Source organism: Harpia harpyja, chromosome 1 (genome assembly GCF_026419915.1).
Source record: "Harpia harpyja isolate bHarHar1 chromosome 1, bHarHar1 primary haplotype, whole genome shotgun sequence".
Lineage (NCBI taxonomy): Eukaryota > Metazoa > Chordata > Aves > Accipitriformes > Accipitridae > Harpia > Harpia harpyja.
In genome coordinates, this window is record NC_068940.1 from 64,929,907 (window position 1) to 64,946,964 (window position 17,058).

The 17,058-nt window shown below is 45.0% G+C and overlaps 1 protein-coding gene across 5 annotated transcripts in view; it reads left to right on the forward strand.

Annotated features, from left to right (window-relative positions):
- The first annotated feature begins 5,964 nt into the window (after positions 1 to 5,964).
- The window catches only part of SLC4A7 (solute carrier family 4 member 7), a 98,078-nt gene continuing 86,984 nt past the window's right edge, over positions 5,965 to 17,058 (forward strand). For 3 of the 5 annotated variants that reach the window (XR_008236740.1, XM_052797650.1, XM_052797667.1), the window contains exon 1: positions 5,969 to 6,172. Coding sequence is in view for 4 of the 5 variants with exons in the window: in XM_052797650.1 (XP_052653610.1) it covers positions 6,125 to 6,172 (48 nt within the window). In the remaining variant the exon portion in view is untranslated. Of the gene's footprint in view, positions 6,173 to 17,058 lie in introns of all 5 variants that reach the window. The other 2 variants (XM_052797683.1, XM_052797674.1) reach the window with 2 other exon arrangements.

Consider the following 17,058-nt stretch of genomic DNA (forward strand, 5'->3'; position numbering starts at 1 on the left):
GTGTTACTGTATTCAGACAAGGTAGGTACTGTGTATGAGTAAAGCTGGTACTAAAGAGGGATAAATAGCAATAGATGGACACACAATCAAGACATTTGGTAGTTTATTAGAGACCTTTCATAGTCTCTGACCATGCCTTCCAAAATGGCCAGGTTCTATACACTGAAGCTAGTAAATCTTTTCCTTCTGTCAGAGGTCTGTACTGATTTCAGTATTGTGACATACCAGAAAATGATTAAGCGGTAGATTTTTTTCTTTTCTTGTTTTAAAGACAAACTGAAACAAATTTCCCTAGACTAAAAACTCTTTTTGAACTATGTAACAGCTCAAACACATATCTGTTTTAAAATGTGTATTTTACTTTCTCTTTATGTGGAAGAAAAAAGAAACATAAAGACAATTGATCTCCTGAAAGACAGGAGAATTGAGGAGAGAAAATGAAGTGGAACTGATTTTATTTCCTAAGTAACCTGTCTTGACTTGCTATATACCTTTCAAACCTACTTTACTCATCTGAATCTGTACTCATTCAAGCTAGTGACTGTAATGATGGTGACATCACTGTTTTGTTTACACTGAAATCTCTTTTGAGGGCAATCACAACAGAAGTGGTTTTCGGAGAGGTATTGATTACGCCTCAACTTTGGAATTTGGTAATTTTGGTATACCTCAAACATGCTGCACTTGTCCTCTAGTCTGCTTTTTTTTCTTAGCTTTAGATTATGAACTCCTCAGGCCTGTGATTATTTCTTCATAAGCATTTAAAAACCGCATAGAACAATAAATCTTCTGGAAAGAAACAAGAATAACTTTGATCCTTGACCATATTAATATACAATAAATATTTAGTCATGATTTTGCGTTTAATATTACACCCACAAGCTGTGCGGAGACAAGCACTCAACACTTGTAAATCTTAGTTTAGGATCTGCCAGAATGCAGGTTGCTATTAGTTTTGATTTGACCCTGTTGTTCATGTGCCTTGTGAGATGGTGTTCATTTACACAGTTGCTTCAGTTTGTTGTTTTTTTTCACAAGACCATTCTTACTGCATTCAGCACACAAAATATGACAGCATTTACTTAATGAACAACCTCTCAGTGTTTTATCTTAGTTGCGCAGACTTAGGATGTATTTATTACTTTATTATTTACTGCTCTGGGGGTGAAACTATTATTTTTCTTCTGTGCTTTTTACTAGTATTCAGCTTCACATGTCTGATTGTTTTATAAGCATTGACTTTCATGACAGCTTTCACAAGTATGGGAAGGGGTATTTATTCTTTTGCAGATGGCTAGCCAACTAATGTCAAGAGCTTCAACTAATCTTCAGTATCCAATTTTAGACCCCTGCAACTGGTAATTTTTTTTAAGTGTTAAGTATTGCATAACACTCATCTTTAAAATGCAATATCTTCTGGCTTTACTTGCAAATGTCTTTGGCTTTTTTGCAGTCTGAACCTGGCAAACAGGTACCTAGAATGTAAAGAATGCAGTTTATTTGACCACGTAGGAGAAAGTTTTTCATTTTTTTAAATTGTAATGTAGAAAGTACATTGGCAGGGGTCCTGAGACTCTTCAGTTTTTCTGTTATACTCTGCCTCCTAGCAGAGAACTGTTCACTCCCTAGACCCTTTTCTTTGTCTTTAAGAGCATTAGGCCAGAATGCCTCTTTCTCCTTTTGCAGCTCTAGTTTGTGTGTTTCTTTCCTCACCCCTTCTTCCCCCCAGCCCCCTTTTAACGTCTGATACTTACCTTTCTGATACCCAAGACATCAGCATCTTTCTCCCCAAGCTTACTCTACTTCTTTGCTTGGAGCCAGTCGTCTCACCCTACCCAGGTGTTTCTTTTGCCTTCTGTACCCGTGATTGTTTGCACTATTATTTGTGTCTCTTTGCCCTTATCCCTTTTGTTTGACTTTTATTACTCCTATTAAAAGTTCTTTGTTCTAGTGCAGCTGTAAGAACCAGTTGTTTGCATATGGCATCCCTCTCCCCCTCACACAGTGATTTCATTTCTTGAATTTCTGTTTGCTTCTGCCAGCATCAGATGCTCTAGTGAGAACGAAGGGCCACTCCCCTTATCTTCTTTTCCCCCTCAGCCCCTCTCTCCTTTTATCTTTCCATTGGTGGCTCCTCAGTCTGAGGCTCTGTCCTGGCTGTGGAAATAATTTCTGCTTTCTCTGGGGAGAAAAGGTAACAAGGACTATGGAATACTGACTTCTAGCATTTTCTTCCTTCACCATTCTTATGGCTCTTCTTAGGGGCACTACTGCTCCCAAAATAATCTCCTCTTGTGAGTACCTGCACCAGGTACTCCCCACCATTAAAGCTGCCAATGTTTTCATTAATGATATTGTGTCAGCCTGTAAGAACAGCCAGTATTAACAGCAAAAACCTTGAGAAAGAGTCTGCTTTGGTAGAGGTAATGGCTGTTGCAGTTATGCCATCAAACACTGTCTTTTAATCCTGTTCATGAGGTCTGTGGTAACTTCCTGCCAGAGGTCATACTTGCCAGAGCAGCTGACGACTGGAGTGGATCGGATGCTGGTGTCAGGCTGGATGGAAGGTGCTTTTATCAGCCCCTAAGTTCCTTCCTTTGAGCCCTGTAAGTGCCTGACAGTTGGCAAGAAATTAAAGAGCAGGAGAGTAAAGCGTAAAGCCAACACTGATGGCTCTGCCTTAAGGATACAGGCAATTTCCTAATCAGACATCTGGCTTATCCAACAATTTCTGCCTCTTCCATCCATGTCCGAGAACGTGTGTGGGGGCGGAGGGGGGAAAGGGAGGAAGAGGAGTGGAGGAAAAGCACCATCAGGCCACTCTCGGTGGATCAGGTACATTATCTTATTAAAAATACTGATGATCCACTTCTTCAGTGCCACACAAGCCCTATCCATCTCCTTTCCTATGTCATCTGGTGTGTCAGTGACAGTTGCACTTATGCTCATATGCACAAAGCTGGCCTGTTTCTATTTCAATAACGGCTTTGGGAAAAGGTAGGTTTTGAACATTATGAAGTTCTGGTCAACTTGATGTGAACAGAGGGATCACTTTCTTTTCACTCAGGCAGCATGGCATGGGGAAGCTAGGTTGGCCTTTTCTGCTATAGTTATACCTATGGTGACCAGATGGAATGCAGTGAACAAACAAGTTTTTCAGCTCAGCAAATGACTGGGTGTTCACCTGGAGATACTGTTCTCAGTATAGTGTGCCAAAGGAAGTGCGATGAACGAATGCTGGGGCCTACTGCGCCTTGATTTGTCTATTGGGTATTCTCTGATGCCAGGGAAAAGAGCATCTCGTCAGAGATCCCTCTTCAGAGATCAAGAGGATAATGGAAAAGGAACATCCTTTAATGCAAAAACCTAACTGACATTCACGTCAGTAGGCTCCTTTTTGATGGACTAAATGTTCTTCTCACTCTGGCTGAGTTTTTAGAAACACTCTGTCTGCTGTCCCCTGAGGAACCTCACCAAATACTGTAGTTTACTGCACATTATGGGAAGTCCTTAGGTTAGATATTACTGTTCTCTGGGTTGAGTCCTCTGAGAATGGAGAAGTTCTATGCTTGTGAAGATGGGTTGTATTGATCCCAATGTCAAAGGAGGACCTCTGTGATCTGCCTCCCAAGACACCTATTTAGCACTAATCATGTGGGACCTGAAGTTACAATCCATCTGCATTATACCCATGCTGTATAGTGCGAGATCATTTTCCATGGTTTATCTGAGTTGAAACTCTGCCAGTACTGTTCTTGGAAGAGGAAAGGGCAGAATAGGTCACAGTTACACTGCAGGTATATCAAGGCACTTCATATCGAGGCTATTATTTTTGTGGTGGTTGTGCACAGTGCTTTATTTCTGTCTATTACCTGTTCAAACTCAGCTCAGACCTGATCCAGGTCATAATCTTTGATTGAAGAACGTGTTAAGATTACTCCCAGTTCAGTCAGTTCCATGCAGCTTGCCTTACTTCCTCTCCTCAGTGCAACTAGGCAGGTGTAGCTTACACTAATGATATGTTCCTCAAAGTACAGGTTATAGTGACCTGGTGTAGACCCATGCCAAGTCATTAATTTGAAAGCTTCCTCCGAGTTGTATGGGTCAGGAGCTCTGGCCTTACAGCCAGGATTGATCTGTGCCCAGTGCCATCCAACAGCGTGTACACCTGCAGTTCCTTCCAGGACACCTGCTTCTGTTCAGAGAAACAGTGAGCTATTTTCATCTGCAGACTCACCTGTCTCTGCCAGTGCCTTTCCTGAAAAGCCCAGAGAGGACTACTGGTCACCAACTAGCTCTTCTTGCGCACGCTCAGGCAAAGGTTGAGAGCCTTTTGCTGTCCTGTGGCCAGCCTCCAAAGCAAGTGGGTCTCTGAAGCTGTTCTAAGCCTCCTGCTGGTAGGCAGTCGGAGAGGCCTGGTTTGCCTCTGCAGACAGGTTTACATTTTTGTCTGTGGGCTCTGCAGAGCCTCCTTTTATAGTGTTAGTCCAGCACGGTGTTTGCTGATGCACGCGTTCCTTTCATTTGCTGCTTCTAAAGCTACTGATAAGACCAGCAGCTCTCTCGTCTCCATTTGAGGGGGCTTGTTTGAGACCCAGTCTAATTCTGATGCCCTTGCCTTGATCTGTCTCGACCGTGTTATATCTGCGTCAGTCAGCCCGCCTTCTCTTTTACACTGCATCTCCTGTGATTCCAGTCTGATCCTGAAATCTCTGTGCCTCTCTTCAAGTGACCCATCCGGACTTTGTCACTTTCAGAAGACAAGCTGGGACTGCGCCTGCAGCGAAGTCACTGATATTTTCTTTCAGAGTTCCCGTGCTGTATGTAACAAGTAAGCCCTAAGCCCAAACCATCCCGAAAGCGGTCCAGGGTGTTGGCTGTATCGCACATGTTGTGGAGCTGCGTGGCACCTCTGCCCCGCCGGGGCACGTCAACTCGTTGCATTTACAGGATTAGAGCTTCATTGACAACTGGGTCCAGAAGTCCTGGGCAAATAAGGGCTGCCTTCTAGTCTGGCCAGGCAAGGTTTCAGGGTGGAAAAAGGGGCAACAGCATACAACTCCCCCTGCCCCCCAAACTAGAGTGGGTGTAGTTAGGAGAAGCCCCAGGGTGATGATGCCAAGGGTGATGATTTCCAAGCGTAGGAAGCACGAAGGGACGGTTTGCCGGCTGCGCACGTGCGTGTTCGGTCCTACTGGCACAGGGGGCTTTAGACCTCAGCGTGCCCAGGGAGGGTGCCGTCTTCACAGGGGCAGCAGACAAGGCGAAAGTTACCTCTGCTAGACAAGTGTAAACAGCCGTTTCTTTCTAAAAACTTTTACTGGAGCGAGGCTTTACAGAGGCAGCCAAAAGCACAACCTTGACACCGTCCCCACTCCAGCCTGTTGAATAAAGGACTGTTGGAATATTTATACAAGGGCAAGTAATGTTATTTTTGGAAGTGCTGAATTATTTTGGTTACTTTTTTCCAAAAAACCCCAGCCCGAGGCAGGCACCTGGCATGGAAGACTTCAGCTGGCGCGGTAAAAGCGTTGGCAGAAGTCACCAGCAAGTGACACGGGGTGCTGCGCGAGGCCAGCGTCAAACCGCCGCCGTCACCGGCAGCGCTACTGCTCGCCGCCGACCCGGCGGCCCGCCCGCGCCGGGGGCGCCGGCCCCGCCAACCCGGGTCTCGAGCCCTTCCGACAGGCGGAGCTGGCGCGCCCCGCCAACGGCCGGCCTCCGCGCGGAAGGTGGCCGAGGCGCGGCGGGGGCAGCCCGCCACGCGGCTCCGCGTGCGGCGGCCGCCGCCGCCCCCTCCCGCGCCCCGCGCCCCGCCCCGCCCCGCCGCGCCAGCCCCCGGGGGGCCGCGGCGGCGCGGGGGCGTCGACGCGCCAGGCGCTGCGCTCCCTCCCATTGGCTGGTGGCGCTGCCGGTCGCGCGCGGGGCGGGGGGGAGCGGGCGCGCCGAGTCGGTCTGGGCTCGGCCCCCGGCGCGGCAGAGTAGTCGCGGCCGCCCCGTCCAGAGGGCATCAGCGCCGCCCGCCTCCGCCAGGCAGCCAGCCGCGCAGCCCCAGCCCCGGCTTCGGCTCGCCGTCCGCCTCCCGTTCCGCGTCTCTCTCCCGGGCGATCTCGGCGGGGCCGCGATGGAAGAGGAGCGGGCGGGCGAGCAGATGAGACCGTTGCTCACCACGGTAACGCGGGGGTGGGGTGCGGGGGGTGTGTGTGGGTTGGGGGGGGGGGCGCACAAAGGGCCGCCGCGGGGCAGCGCCTCCCGCCTCGTGCGCGGGGCCGCCCCACTCCCCTTTTGTGACGGGGACGGGGCTGGGAGCGGCGGGGACCTTCCTCTGGCCCCCCACCCCTCGGCGGCGGCGCCGCCGCAGGTACCGGAGCGCCCGGGGCTCCCCGGCCCCTCTCGCCGCGGGGCGGGAGGGCGCAGGTGTGCCCGCCGGCCGGCCGGCCGGCCTCGTGCGCGCGGCCGCGCCGCCCCCCCCCGCCCGCCCCCGCGGCGAGCGGGCGGGGGGCAGCGGGGCCGGAGCCTTTGTTCCGCTGCTGAGCTCCAGGCGCCGCCGCGGCGTGCGCTCGGCGGCTGCGGCCGCCCCGTCCCCTCCGTCCCCTCCGTCCCCTCCGTCCCCTCCGTCCCCTCCGTCCCCTCCGTCCCCTCCGTCCCCTCCGTCCCCTCCGTCCCCTCCGTCCCCTCCGTCCCCTCCGTCCCCTCCGTCCCCTCCGTCCCCGTTCCCCCCCCCCCCCCTTCCTTTGTGAGATCCCCGCGGGGCTTGTGCCGGCGGCGGTGGGCGGCGCGGCCACCCCTGGCCTCGCCTTTCTCCCTGCCCCCGGCCCCGCTCGCTGACGAGTTCCTGGGCGAGGGAGAAGTGCGCACACATGGCAAGCGGCGAGCTTCCCCTTGTCGTCCTCATGTTGCCCGGCCGTGGAGTCGGGTCAGGTGGTGGACACGGTTCCCCAGCGGCTTTCTCGTCTTCGGGGGAGGGGGGGCGGGAGCGTTGGTGGGGGGAGATGGATGAAACTACGGAGCTCGCGTTCATTTCCTTCCCGGGCCGGTGGCTAAGTGAAGCAGACATGTGTAGCCTTGCTTCCTGTGCTACTGAAAAATACATGTGGTTCCAGAGTTGTAATTTCCCCTCCCTTCAGATGACTCAAGGTCTGGATTTTGTTAATGAGCCTCTGAGCCCTCACTCTGATGTTCCCCTTCAAGGCCTTTTCCAAAAAGGTGTTGCACAGCGACTTGTTTTCAGTGCCTGAAGAGGAGGGCTGTGTAGTTTGTGACACAAAGAATGCTGCGACGGACAGAGAAATAGCACTGAATGAAAGCATGTGAGTTTTCATCATCTTTCCGCTACTCTTCAAGGAGAGACTTTAGTCGCGTTTGGTAAAATTGGCAATCTGTTGAAGTGCTAGCTTCCTGTGACATCAGTATGTTTAGTGTATCTTTCCTTTGTTGTAACGGGAGCGTTGGTAACTTAGTGGTTCAAAGTTCCATGAATTTTGCAAATTCCTTGGATTATCACAGTCTTTGTACGTTGGCTTCAGAAACTAACGTATATGCTCACCAATAAAGGTTTTGTAGATCTGTTCTAGACCGCTTCTCTGCCTTCTTGTCTCTGTCCCAAAAAGGCACATTCCCAATTCATGTTAGCTTGTTCAAGATAATTCTTGGTACAAGCAGACTGCTTGATAGATTTAATTCATGTTAAAACTACTTTGCCTCTCTGTAGGAGGTATCTCTTCTTAGCTGGCAGGAGAATACTCCCATCTAGTAAAGAGATGCTAGGCTGTATGGAGCAAGTTGCAAAAGCTTTGGACTTCAAGTGTATGGGGTTAAAGTGGAAGGTGCTGATGGTTGCCCTCAGGTGAATCCAAATGAAAAGAGGATTGCAGACTTCATGAAAGTCAGCGTGCCCAGAGCACATTTGTCAGGCCAGGCAGAAGTCATTTAGGTTCTGCTGAAACAGAAATTAACTAGGGGCTTTTGGGACAGATGCATAAGCTGCTATACTGCTGCATGGTCATTTTTGATGTAGGTGTTTTGAACAGAGGTGCTCAGTGGAGTGGTTCAATTTGGTTTCTTCGTAACAGCAACGCCTAGTCAGGAGCCTGACTTTTGTGCCGAAGTGTGTTCAGGAGGTAACTGCAGCTGAGACAAAACTGAAACGGTTAGAAAAGTGCGAGAGCGGAAAGATTGGTAGGAACTAGAAAAAAAATTTCTAGGGAAGACGTGAAATAAATAGCTTAAAGAGAAGACAGGACATGCTGATCTTTGGGCAATTACATAGTATAGCAGTGTTGGATTTGTTGTGGTTTTTGTATGCAAGAGGTTTAATTTTATATACACAAAAGCTACTTAATCCAAAATACGAGTATTTTTGACAATACAGCTTGACTTAGTTTTTCTAATCCTGTGGTTCTGGTAGTACAGGCCACCTTCCTGCTAGTAGAGCTTGCTGAAACTGCTTACACGTGCATAGCTTTTTCAGAAATAAATGTCTCAGTAAGATGAAAGGACTTTGTAGAAAGTGTGAATCAAATCTGAGAACTGAAGTGCTGCGGCTTAAAAATGCAGAGGCATGATCAAACACAGAACTCCCTAATGCTTCCTTTTCTTCTTCCTCCAATGTTGGTAAATTAGGTGGGTCTGTGTTTATATAGTATTAGCTATATAATAAGTAAGCTCTGGTGCTTCTCGTATGGAGGAGCACCTCTGTCAGTCACCCCCTTCCCCCCCCAGGACTTATTTCATCAAAAGTATAAAACACCCCTTAACCTTGCTTGTTTTGTATTTTAGGTCCAGTCTTAAAGAACAGAATCATCGAGTGTTTAGGATGTTGGTATTTTGAGGGGACTGCTTGGTGGCAGTGTGTACCTGAAAGTCGGAAGAGGGTGATGAAACAAATGCCTGATATAGTTATTGCAACCAGAGAGCAGATGATGATTAGAACATCTGGGATGAGTAAAGAATACAATCGGAAAAAGATATGTAACTGCATAAATCCATGGTTCTTTTATACCTTACATACTGTAAGCTGTTCTGCCCTTCATCTTAGAAAAGATGCATCATTATTGGAAAAAGTTCACTGGAGGGCAATGAGATACGAATTAGTTCCTAGATGAGAAATGATTGAACAGGCTAGGACTTGTCAGCCTAGTAGAGATGTTGGGACAATGATATTGAGGCTCTATATAACTCCTGTGGAGAGAGCAGGTGAAGATGGAAGAGGAGGCATACAGTCAAATCAGAGTTAGGTGCTAGGTTCAGAACAAACAAAAGGAGGTGGTTCTTCACTCAGTGTAGGGAATTCACAGGTATACTTGCTATGCAATGTATACACAAGAAGTTTTTGTGGACTTAAGGGGACGTTGGACAAGCATTGGAAAACAGGTAACATTGAGGTTAGTAAATGGATGAGCAACAGCCTCAGGAAGTCTGAGTTGAAAGTAGCTGGAGGTTGTGAGAGTATAAGGAGGAGCTGTTGTATGCTTGTCTTGTTTTTCCTCTTCCCTCAATAGCTACTTATTGTCATTCTTTTTTCGTTTAAATATAAGTGGAGCATGTTAGTATGCTGCTTTCTATACAGTGGTGATTTTGACAGTTACAGCGATGGTATTAAAATGCTAGATGCTGTGTACCAGTGATCTTGGTTGTAGCTTCTAACTTTTGTCATTATGCTGTTCGTTACCGGATGGTTTGGTGGGTTTCTTTGCAGCAGCCCTAAGTAGCATTTAAAGGAACGTATATTGCGGTTCTGTTTATAGGTATTTTGCAGGTAATATTTTCAAAATACTTTATGTTATCTTAAAAAAGAAAAAAGTAGATGGAAACTTTTTTTCTTTAGTATTTGGTACTACTTCATGTATATCATAAAATGTTCACAAGGTCGTAGACCATGCAGTATGTCTAAGTAATGGGCTTATCCTTTCTTGTGTTGTCTTTTTCTTTCAATGAAACAAATCTGGTTTTATCACTATTCTACTGTAGATGGTAATAGAACTGAAAGTGGCTCTTGTTGGAGAAGGGCGTATTTCCAGGCCTCTACTTCTGGCTTTCCTAATCAAAGCATTAAAGTAATGTGGTCTGCCATATCTCATTGAAGAGGGCATTAGTGTCCCTGTGCTTCTTCTGAAGTGGCTACATGGTTGGCTACCACTTTATTTTTTAACAGCTGTGCATGCACGTTATCAGGTGAGTTTTAGACTTACCTGTTCAACAGTGGTTGTGTTTCAATGACAGCTTTAGGCTTTCACTTCAGGCTTCATTTGAAGACTCTTTCAGGTACGGCCCACTTCAACACACATCATTGCCTCAATGGGGTCTGTCCATTCCTTTATCCTGATGCATCTTTTTAATGCAACAGGGTAGTGTCTGGTACTCCAACCTCTCAAATCCATAACAAAACCCATGAAGGCTTGTAGGAGTAGGGTAACAGATGTCAGAACCACTGGAAGTAAAAAAAATACACAAATTGAGGAGAAGTACCCCAACTGTCAGAATCTGCTGGTAGTTACAACAGTTTAATAATCAAAAATAGTGCTTTTTCTTTTCAAGAAAAATCTTAAATATGACTTTATTTTCATTAATGCATTTCAAGGGAGAACCAGGTATTTGGTGACAGCTAGACTGGAATACATGGTTTCTGAACTAAGCTTTGGTCCAAGTTACTGCATTTCAGATAGCTTCGTAACTGTCTAGCTATGTAGTACTTCTCTTAGGTGGTTATTGAAACAATTCCTTTTAAAATATGTTAGAAGTCTTGATTTACCTTGGTGGTACTTTATATGTAAGAATGTAACTAGCATCAGTACAGTAGAACAAAGTTTTACAGAATTGACTGCTTCATATCTTTCCATGTATCTTGGATGACTTACTGTTTTAGAAATTAAATATTGAAAAGTGTTGTTTTGTGTGATTATTGGCCACCTTCTTTGACATGTGGCTTTTGTGATAGTAAGTCAAATGACAGGTCTCGCCAAGAATTTTATGCTGGTACGTATAAATTTTTTTTGTATGAACATAGTAAGCTCGAACCGGTGTTTTCCCTTTATGGCTGGACAAGGGTAACTGAGGGTATGTTTGTACTGCATAACTGAGGACTGTGCAGGGAACTCTCCTCCCCCATGAGTTCGTGGCATCTGGCTGAAGAACACATGCTCTCCGCAAGTTAAAGCAATACAGTTACACCGGTGTGGCAGTGCCCTAGCTAAATAGCCCTGATGAGAGAGAATTTTACTAGTCTGGCAACATTGCAGACCTGAATCTGTGACTTGAGAGACAAGCTGCTTTTCTGTATTGTGCTGTTTGGGTAGGGTGCATACCTTGTACAACTTGCACTGTGCAGGGGGCTATGAGCAATGTCACTGATGACCTTTGGGTTAGAGTACTGTAAGCTGCTAGTAAGTGTGTGTGCTGGCAGTCTTTTTCAGTTCTTAAAAAGTTACCATGGCTGTCAAAAACTTGATGTGTTACTTGAGAACTTTCATTAGGCTTCATTGCAGTAGTTTTATCTGCTGTAGGGTATACTCAGTTGAGTAGTTGTTGCCTTGTATCCATGTGATTGATCTGCTTCTGTAGGTTACTTCAGACAAGTCACCATGGTGGCTGTTGGCTTTTGAATATTGATATCCTTTACACAAGGATATCTGATACACAAGATCTTTAGTGGCCCTGAAGTAGTACTTAGTAAATAGAGCTGCTCTCTAACTAGTGATTGATAAAATACAGAGTATCTAACTTGAATGTACTTGAACTTAGCTAGGGAAGGTCTCCAAAGAATACTGTCATGCTTTTAGTATAGCATATTCTGGAGTGATAAAGTTTAGGGACATTTCAAATTTTTTGCTAAAATTAAGATAGCTGTCTAGCTAATGTTTTGAAATAGTGATATGAATAGTGAAATTCAAGTGAGGTTTCTGTAAATAAGCAGATGGAGAAGAGCAGCACAAGCTACTTAACCCTGTAGATCACTAAATATCTGAATGCAAAAATGAGACTATTGATTCTTCTGCAGATGATCTTACAATGTTCGTAAATATGTATTTCTAAATTTACTTTTGCACAATTAGCAGTAGGTGACAATATTACATTATTTTTAAAGAAGCACAACATTTGCATTTAAAAAGTCCGTCCTGACATCTTAGAAGCTGCTTTTTGTGTTACTGAGAATAAACATCGATTATGCAAGCATCCCAAATCTACCTTGCCAGCATATCTCAATGGTTATTAGAAGGGATTACCTGTGTAAGAATCTGTGTTGGTTTGTGCTTGGCATCCTCTGAGTTCCTTGTTTCACTGGGAGTTAAATTTGCTTCAGTAGAGAGAGCATGTCATGACAAAGGAAATGTATATTTTAACCAGTAGATGGAGCTATTTTAGTTACATATCAGCATGCCTATTTATGTAAGTTTTTTGAAAACTTTCCTGAAGTCTTTTCAATCATTTTTTCTTTGGAGTATGGCTCATAGTTATTCTATAATTTCTTTATCTACAGAGAAGACTAAACGTTTTATTCTTCCAGTAACAGTGCCAGGATTGTACAGCAGGAAGGCTATTCCATTTTTGTAAATTTGTAAAAAAGAGTGAATGCTTGTGCTTTATGGGAATTAGTTAACTCTGTAAATTGTCCAGTGTCACGTGAGTAGAGCTCTATAGCCTTTGTACACCTTGTGTTGCCTGAAGTAACGTTTTGGAATATTGATCTGTAGTGTTGTATGTGACAGTCTGGATGCTCTTGTGACTTCTGCCCAGGAAAGGCTGTTAGCTTGAATGGAGATTTTTGTTTTTCCTACTTCAGTGCCTTAAACTAAATTGACTCAAAGCTATGTAATGGAAGGGTTGTCCTATTTGGGTATACTGGCACAAGTTGTTTTATTTCGGCAATGCTGAAGTGCTTCATAACCTTGAAACACCCCCGGCTTATTAATTCTAGCAAGTCCCATTTTAGCAGAAGTATTCGCAATGCTGTCCTTGTTCTATCATCTTGTATCCTTCTTCAGCATCCACTTTTCTAAAAGGTATTTTTATGTTTTTCTTAGCGTTTGACACTGCCCCTGCATTTGTACTTAGTAATGTACCTGATAGACCTTCCCTTTCTCCCACTCTTTCAAGTCTTCAGCACTGAAGATTATTTTTGGTGAACACAGTGTCAACTTGAAGAGTAGGACTTTACTCAAATCTTCAATTTGAACTCTCTCAATACATGGTATTTTGTGAGGTATAGGTGCGTTGTCTTCTTCCCCAGATTTCTGCTGTGAGAGATTTTTGAGATTTCTTGTGACTCAGTTTTTGTTGATTTTTTTTTTTTGTCTACTTATTCAATCTCATTGGAAGTTTAAATTTTCTACAAATGATACAGAATGAGTACTGATATTTTTCATAAGTTGTAGTTGTGCTGGAAGGCATCTAGACTTGTCATGTTGGCAGTATGGCTAAGACAGTGACCTGAAATACCAAAATATTTTTAAACTTAAGAACAGACTTGAAGTTTTTTTTAACTAAAAGAGAGTCTTCAGCAGAAGTTCCCAGATTGGGCACCTATTGTCAAACTGTTGCTCCAATTTAACAGACTTTCTGGGGTCTTCCTCCAAACAAACTGGAGCTTCCTGTGAATGAGGCATGTGGGCAGAGGCTGCAGAGAGGAAGGGGGAATTACCACCGTCTGATGTGTGTTGGAATTCTGCTGTTTGACCTACTCTGCCCTCTGCTACTGTTCCTTCTACAGTACAGTTATACTACTGAAGATGTTAGCTGAGGTCTGCTTTTAGGTGGGGAGAACTGAGGACTCACATGAAAACTTAAGGGTTTTTTTGTTACTATCTTTTCACTATCAGGGCATGTGTGTACTAAGAGTGTGTATATGGACAGCATGTCTTGAAAAACTATGCTTCCCTAAAGTGTAAAGTGAAGATTTTTTTTTTATCCCCCCCCCGCCCTCTGCTCATTGTTGCACTAGACTGATTCCTCTGCATTTTCCATGACTAATGTCTACTAAATATATGCTGGCTGTGTCTTGACTGGGATCTATTTTGGGGTGAAGAAAAAGACAGCTAAGTGATTGTAAATACCTAGGTTATGGCAAGGGTAATGATATCAATTATTCTTTGCTAGAAAAAGCTAAGAATTTGCTTCAACAAAAGGTGCCACTTCTGAACACCATGACTGTTTCACTAGCGGAGTATAATCACAAGACTAGAGAATGTCTAATCAGGCTGTCTTGTTTGTATATCTTTGTTACCAAAGAACAGAAGGAGGTTAAAGCAAACCTGTGTTCATAGAGGTGTTGTGATAGAATCTTGTTTGGTACCCATTTCTGGAATGTGATTGCTTCTCAGTGCAAAAATTCTGCTGCCGTGTCAAGAGATTCAGGCTGCTGTGTTCTGGATCTCAAAAGTCATGCTAAGCGGAAGCATGTATGATTCCTTTCTTTCAGACAGGGTTCTGAGTAAGCTAGTACAGCTGGTAAATCATGTTTATTGCTAACTGATCAGACTTCCAGTTCACATTTAGAAGCCCTGATTCTTCAGATTTTCTCTTACATTTGTAAGACAAGGATGTATAGCAGATGCTAACGTGCATAACACCTTGTTGTACAAAGATCTATTTTCTGTTGTATAACTTCAGTTTTGGAGGAAAAAAATTAAGATGTGTTTTCTCCCCTTCATATTGCCTTCTGCATCCATTGTTAGTTTCAACTCCAGCAGAGACTTGGCTTGTCTAACTCCACCCCTGCATGATTAGATAACGTCTGTATATTCTTCCCACCCCTGCTTCCACCTTCCATGTACTCTGTTTTGCATTTGAGCTCAGTCACAGGTTCCCTTTTCTTTCACGTTGGTCCCTTGTCAGGCCTGCTTGAATTCCTGCATGCAGGAATCATCCCTCTTGTGCTTTGAGGAGGTTGTCCTTGAAGATCAGCCAGCTCTCACAGGCTTTCCTGTCACCCTCCATGGTGGTGTTCCATGAGATTCTACCAAGAAGATCCCTGAACAAGCTGAAATCTGCTCTCCTGAAGTGCCCTGTTGTAACTGTATGTACTGGGTCTTGCACTGTACACTGTACTATTTGTCTTTCTCACTTTTCTCAGGACTTTAAACTCCACAATTTCATGGTTGCTGCGGCCAAGGCTACTCTTAATTTTCACATCTCTGTCTGATTCTTCCTTGTTTGTGAGCAACAGGTCCAGCAGAGCAACTTCACTAGTAGGTTCATTGATCACTTGCACCAAGAAATCATTTTCAACACACTCAAGAAATCACCTGGAGTGCTTGTGCTTGACCACACCTTACCAGCAGATAGCAGTGGTTTTAGGCCCCAATGTGTACCAGGGCCTGCAATTGTGGAGCTTCCTCCAGCTTTCAAATGAAGACTGCTTCTTCTTCCCCTTCTTGATCAGGAGGTCTGTAGCAGTCACCTAGCATAGCATCACCCATGTTGGACTGTTCTCTGATCCTTACCCATAAGGTCTTGACTGTCTTGTCACTCGTTCCAAGCAAAGCAGTGTTTGTTGTAGCCAGCTCTTTGCATAGATTGAAACACATGTTCCTTAACTTTCCAGCCTGTTTTTTCTCAAGAGCTTGTATCCATCCATTGCAGCACTCCAGCCATGTGAGCTGTCCCACTGTGATTCTGTAATTCCTGTGAGGTTATAGCTCTGCAACTGTGCATGGGCTAAGTCCTCCTGTTACTTCCCATGCTGTCTGCGCTTGTGTGCAAGCACTTGAGATGGGCCCCCAGACATCCCTCTTTCAAAAGGGAAGTGTGAGAGCCTTCTGTCATGTGTTCCCTATGTCTTCACTTCTCTTAAGTGTGACAACCTTTCTCCACGATGCCTAGTTTAAAGTCTTATTCACAAGCTTAATGCGCTTGGTGGCAAAGATATTCTTGCCATACTTTGTCAGATGGTTCCTGAAAGAGGTTCCTGTGGTCATAGCAGTAAAAGCTCAGCTAATAACCACATATTGACCCTCTGGATGCATCTACTCTGCCCTGAGCCTTTTGCTTCTCACTGGAGAGACTGAGAAACAGCACCTGGGCCTCTTCACCCTTGCCTGCAGTGCTGAGTAGTCACTCCTGATTTGCTCAGTAATTGCTTTTTCGAAGTGTCACTGGTGTCCGTAGGGCTTAGCAGGGAAGTGCAATAGTTTGAGGATTGGATGAGCCTCAGTCTTTCCAAAACATTATTCAGCAAGCAGAAGACCTCCCAGGACCTCCTGCTTACCTTCCCTGTTGTGCAGTGTGTTCATCCCCTCCTGCATCTCTCTTACCTGGCCACTCAGCACCTGAAAGATAGCTCACGACCCTCAGATGAGGCCACTGCTATCAGCAGCACCAGGGAGGAGCAGTGGGTGCTCCCTGTAGCTCAACACCTGGATGGTGACATCCTCCCAGTGCAGTTCTTGGAGTTGGGATCTCTGATGCGTGAGGGTCAGTTGCTTGAGCTGGTGTTGGAGACTTCAGCCTGTAACATGTTGCACGATCTTGAGTAGTGTTCAGGGCCCTTTGTAGCTTTGTGCTGTGAACGGCTGTGACATCTGTTATCTGACTCTCTTGGCTGAGCCCTGGGCGATGTGCTGTGCCCATGTTTATGTTAAACTATTAAGCCTTACCATCTAGTTCTGTTCACAGTCTAGATTAAAAGCTCACATGTTTATGTGAATGTTTTGTTCTACTTGCAGTTGGTTTCTGATAGACACATCATGTCAGTATTATTTTAACAACTCCAATATTGTAAACTTACTTGTAATGACTGCTATTTCTGCAAGGCAGCTATTCATTAATAATAATCATTAATGTTTTTAGCTGGCTGGTGCTGTTGCGTTGGCTGATGATGTTGCATAACTTCTTGGCTTCTCAGCTTGTAGGGATTAAACACAACAGATTTTCATGTTTGTGTTTTGCCAGGTCATGTGCCTGTAATAATATACGTCTCCTTCCCTTACCTTGAAACACTTCATGAGGTATTTATTAAATGGTGTTACGTAGAGGGGAGACAGTTCTGCCATGTTGGAGATGCTTCAGTTGAAAAGCCTAAATTTTCTTCTCTTTTTTTTTTCTCTCTGTGGTTTCTGTAAACGT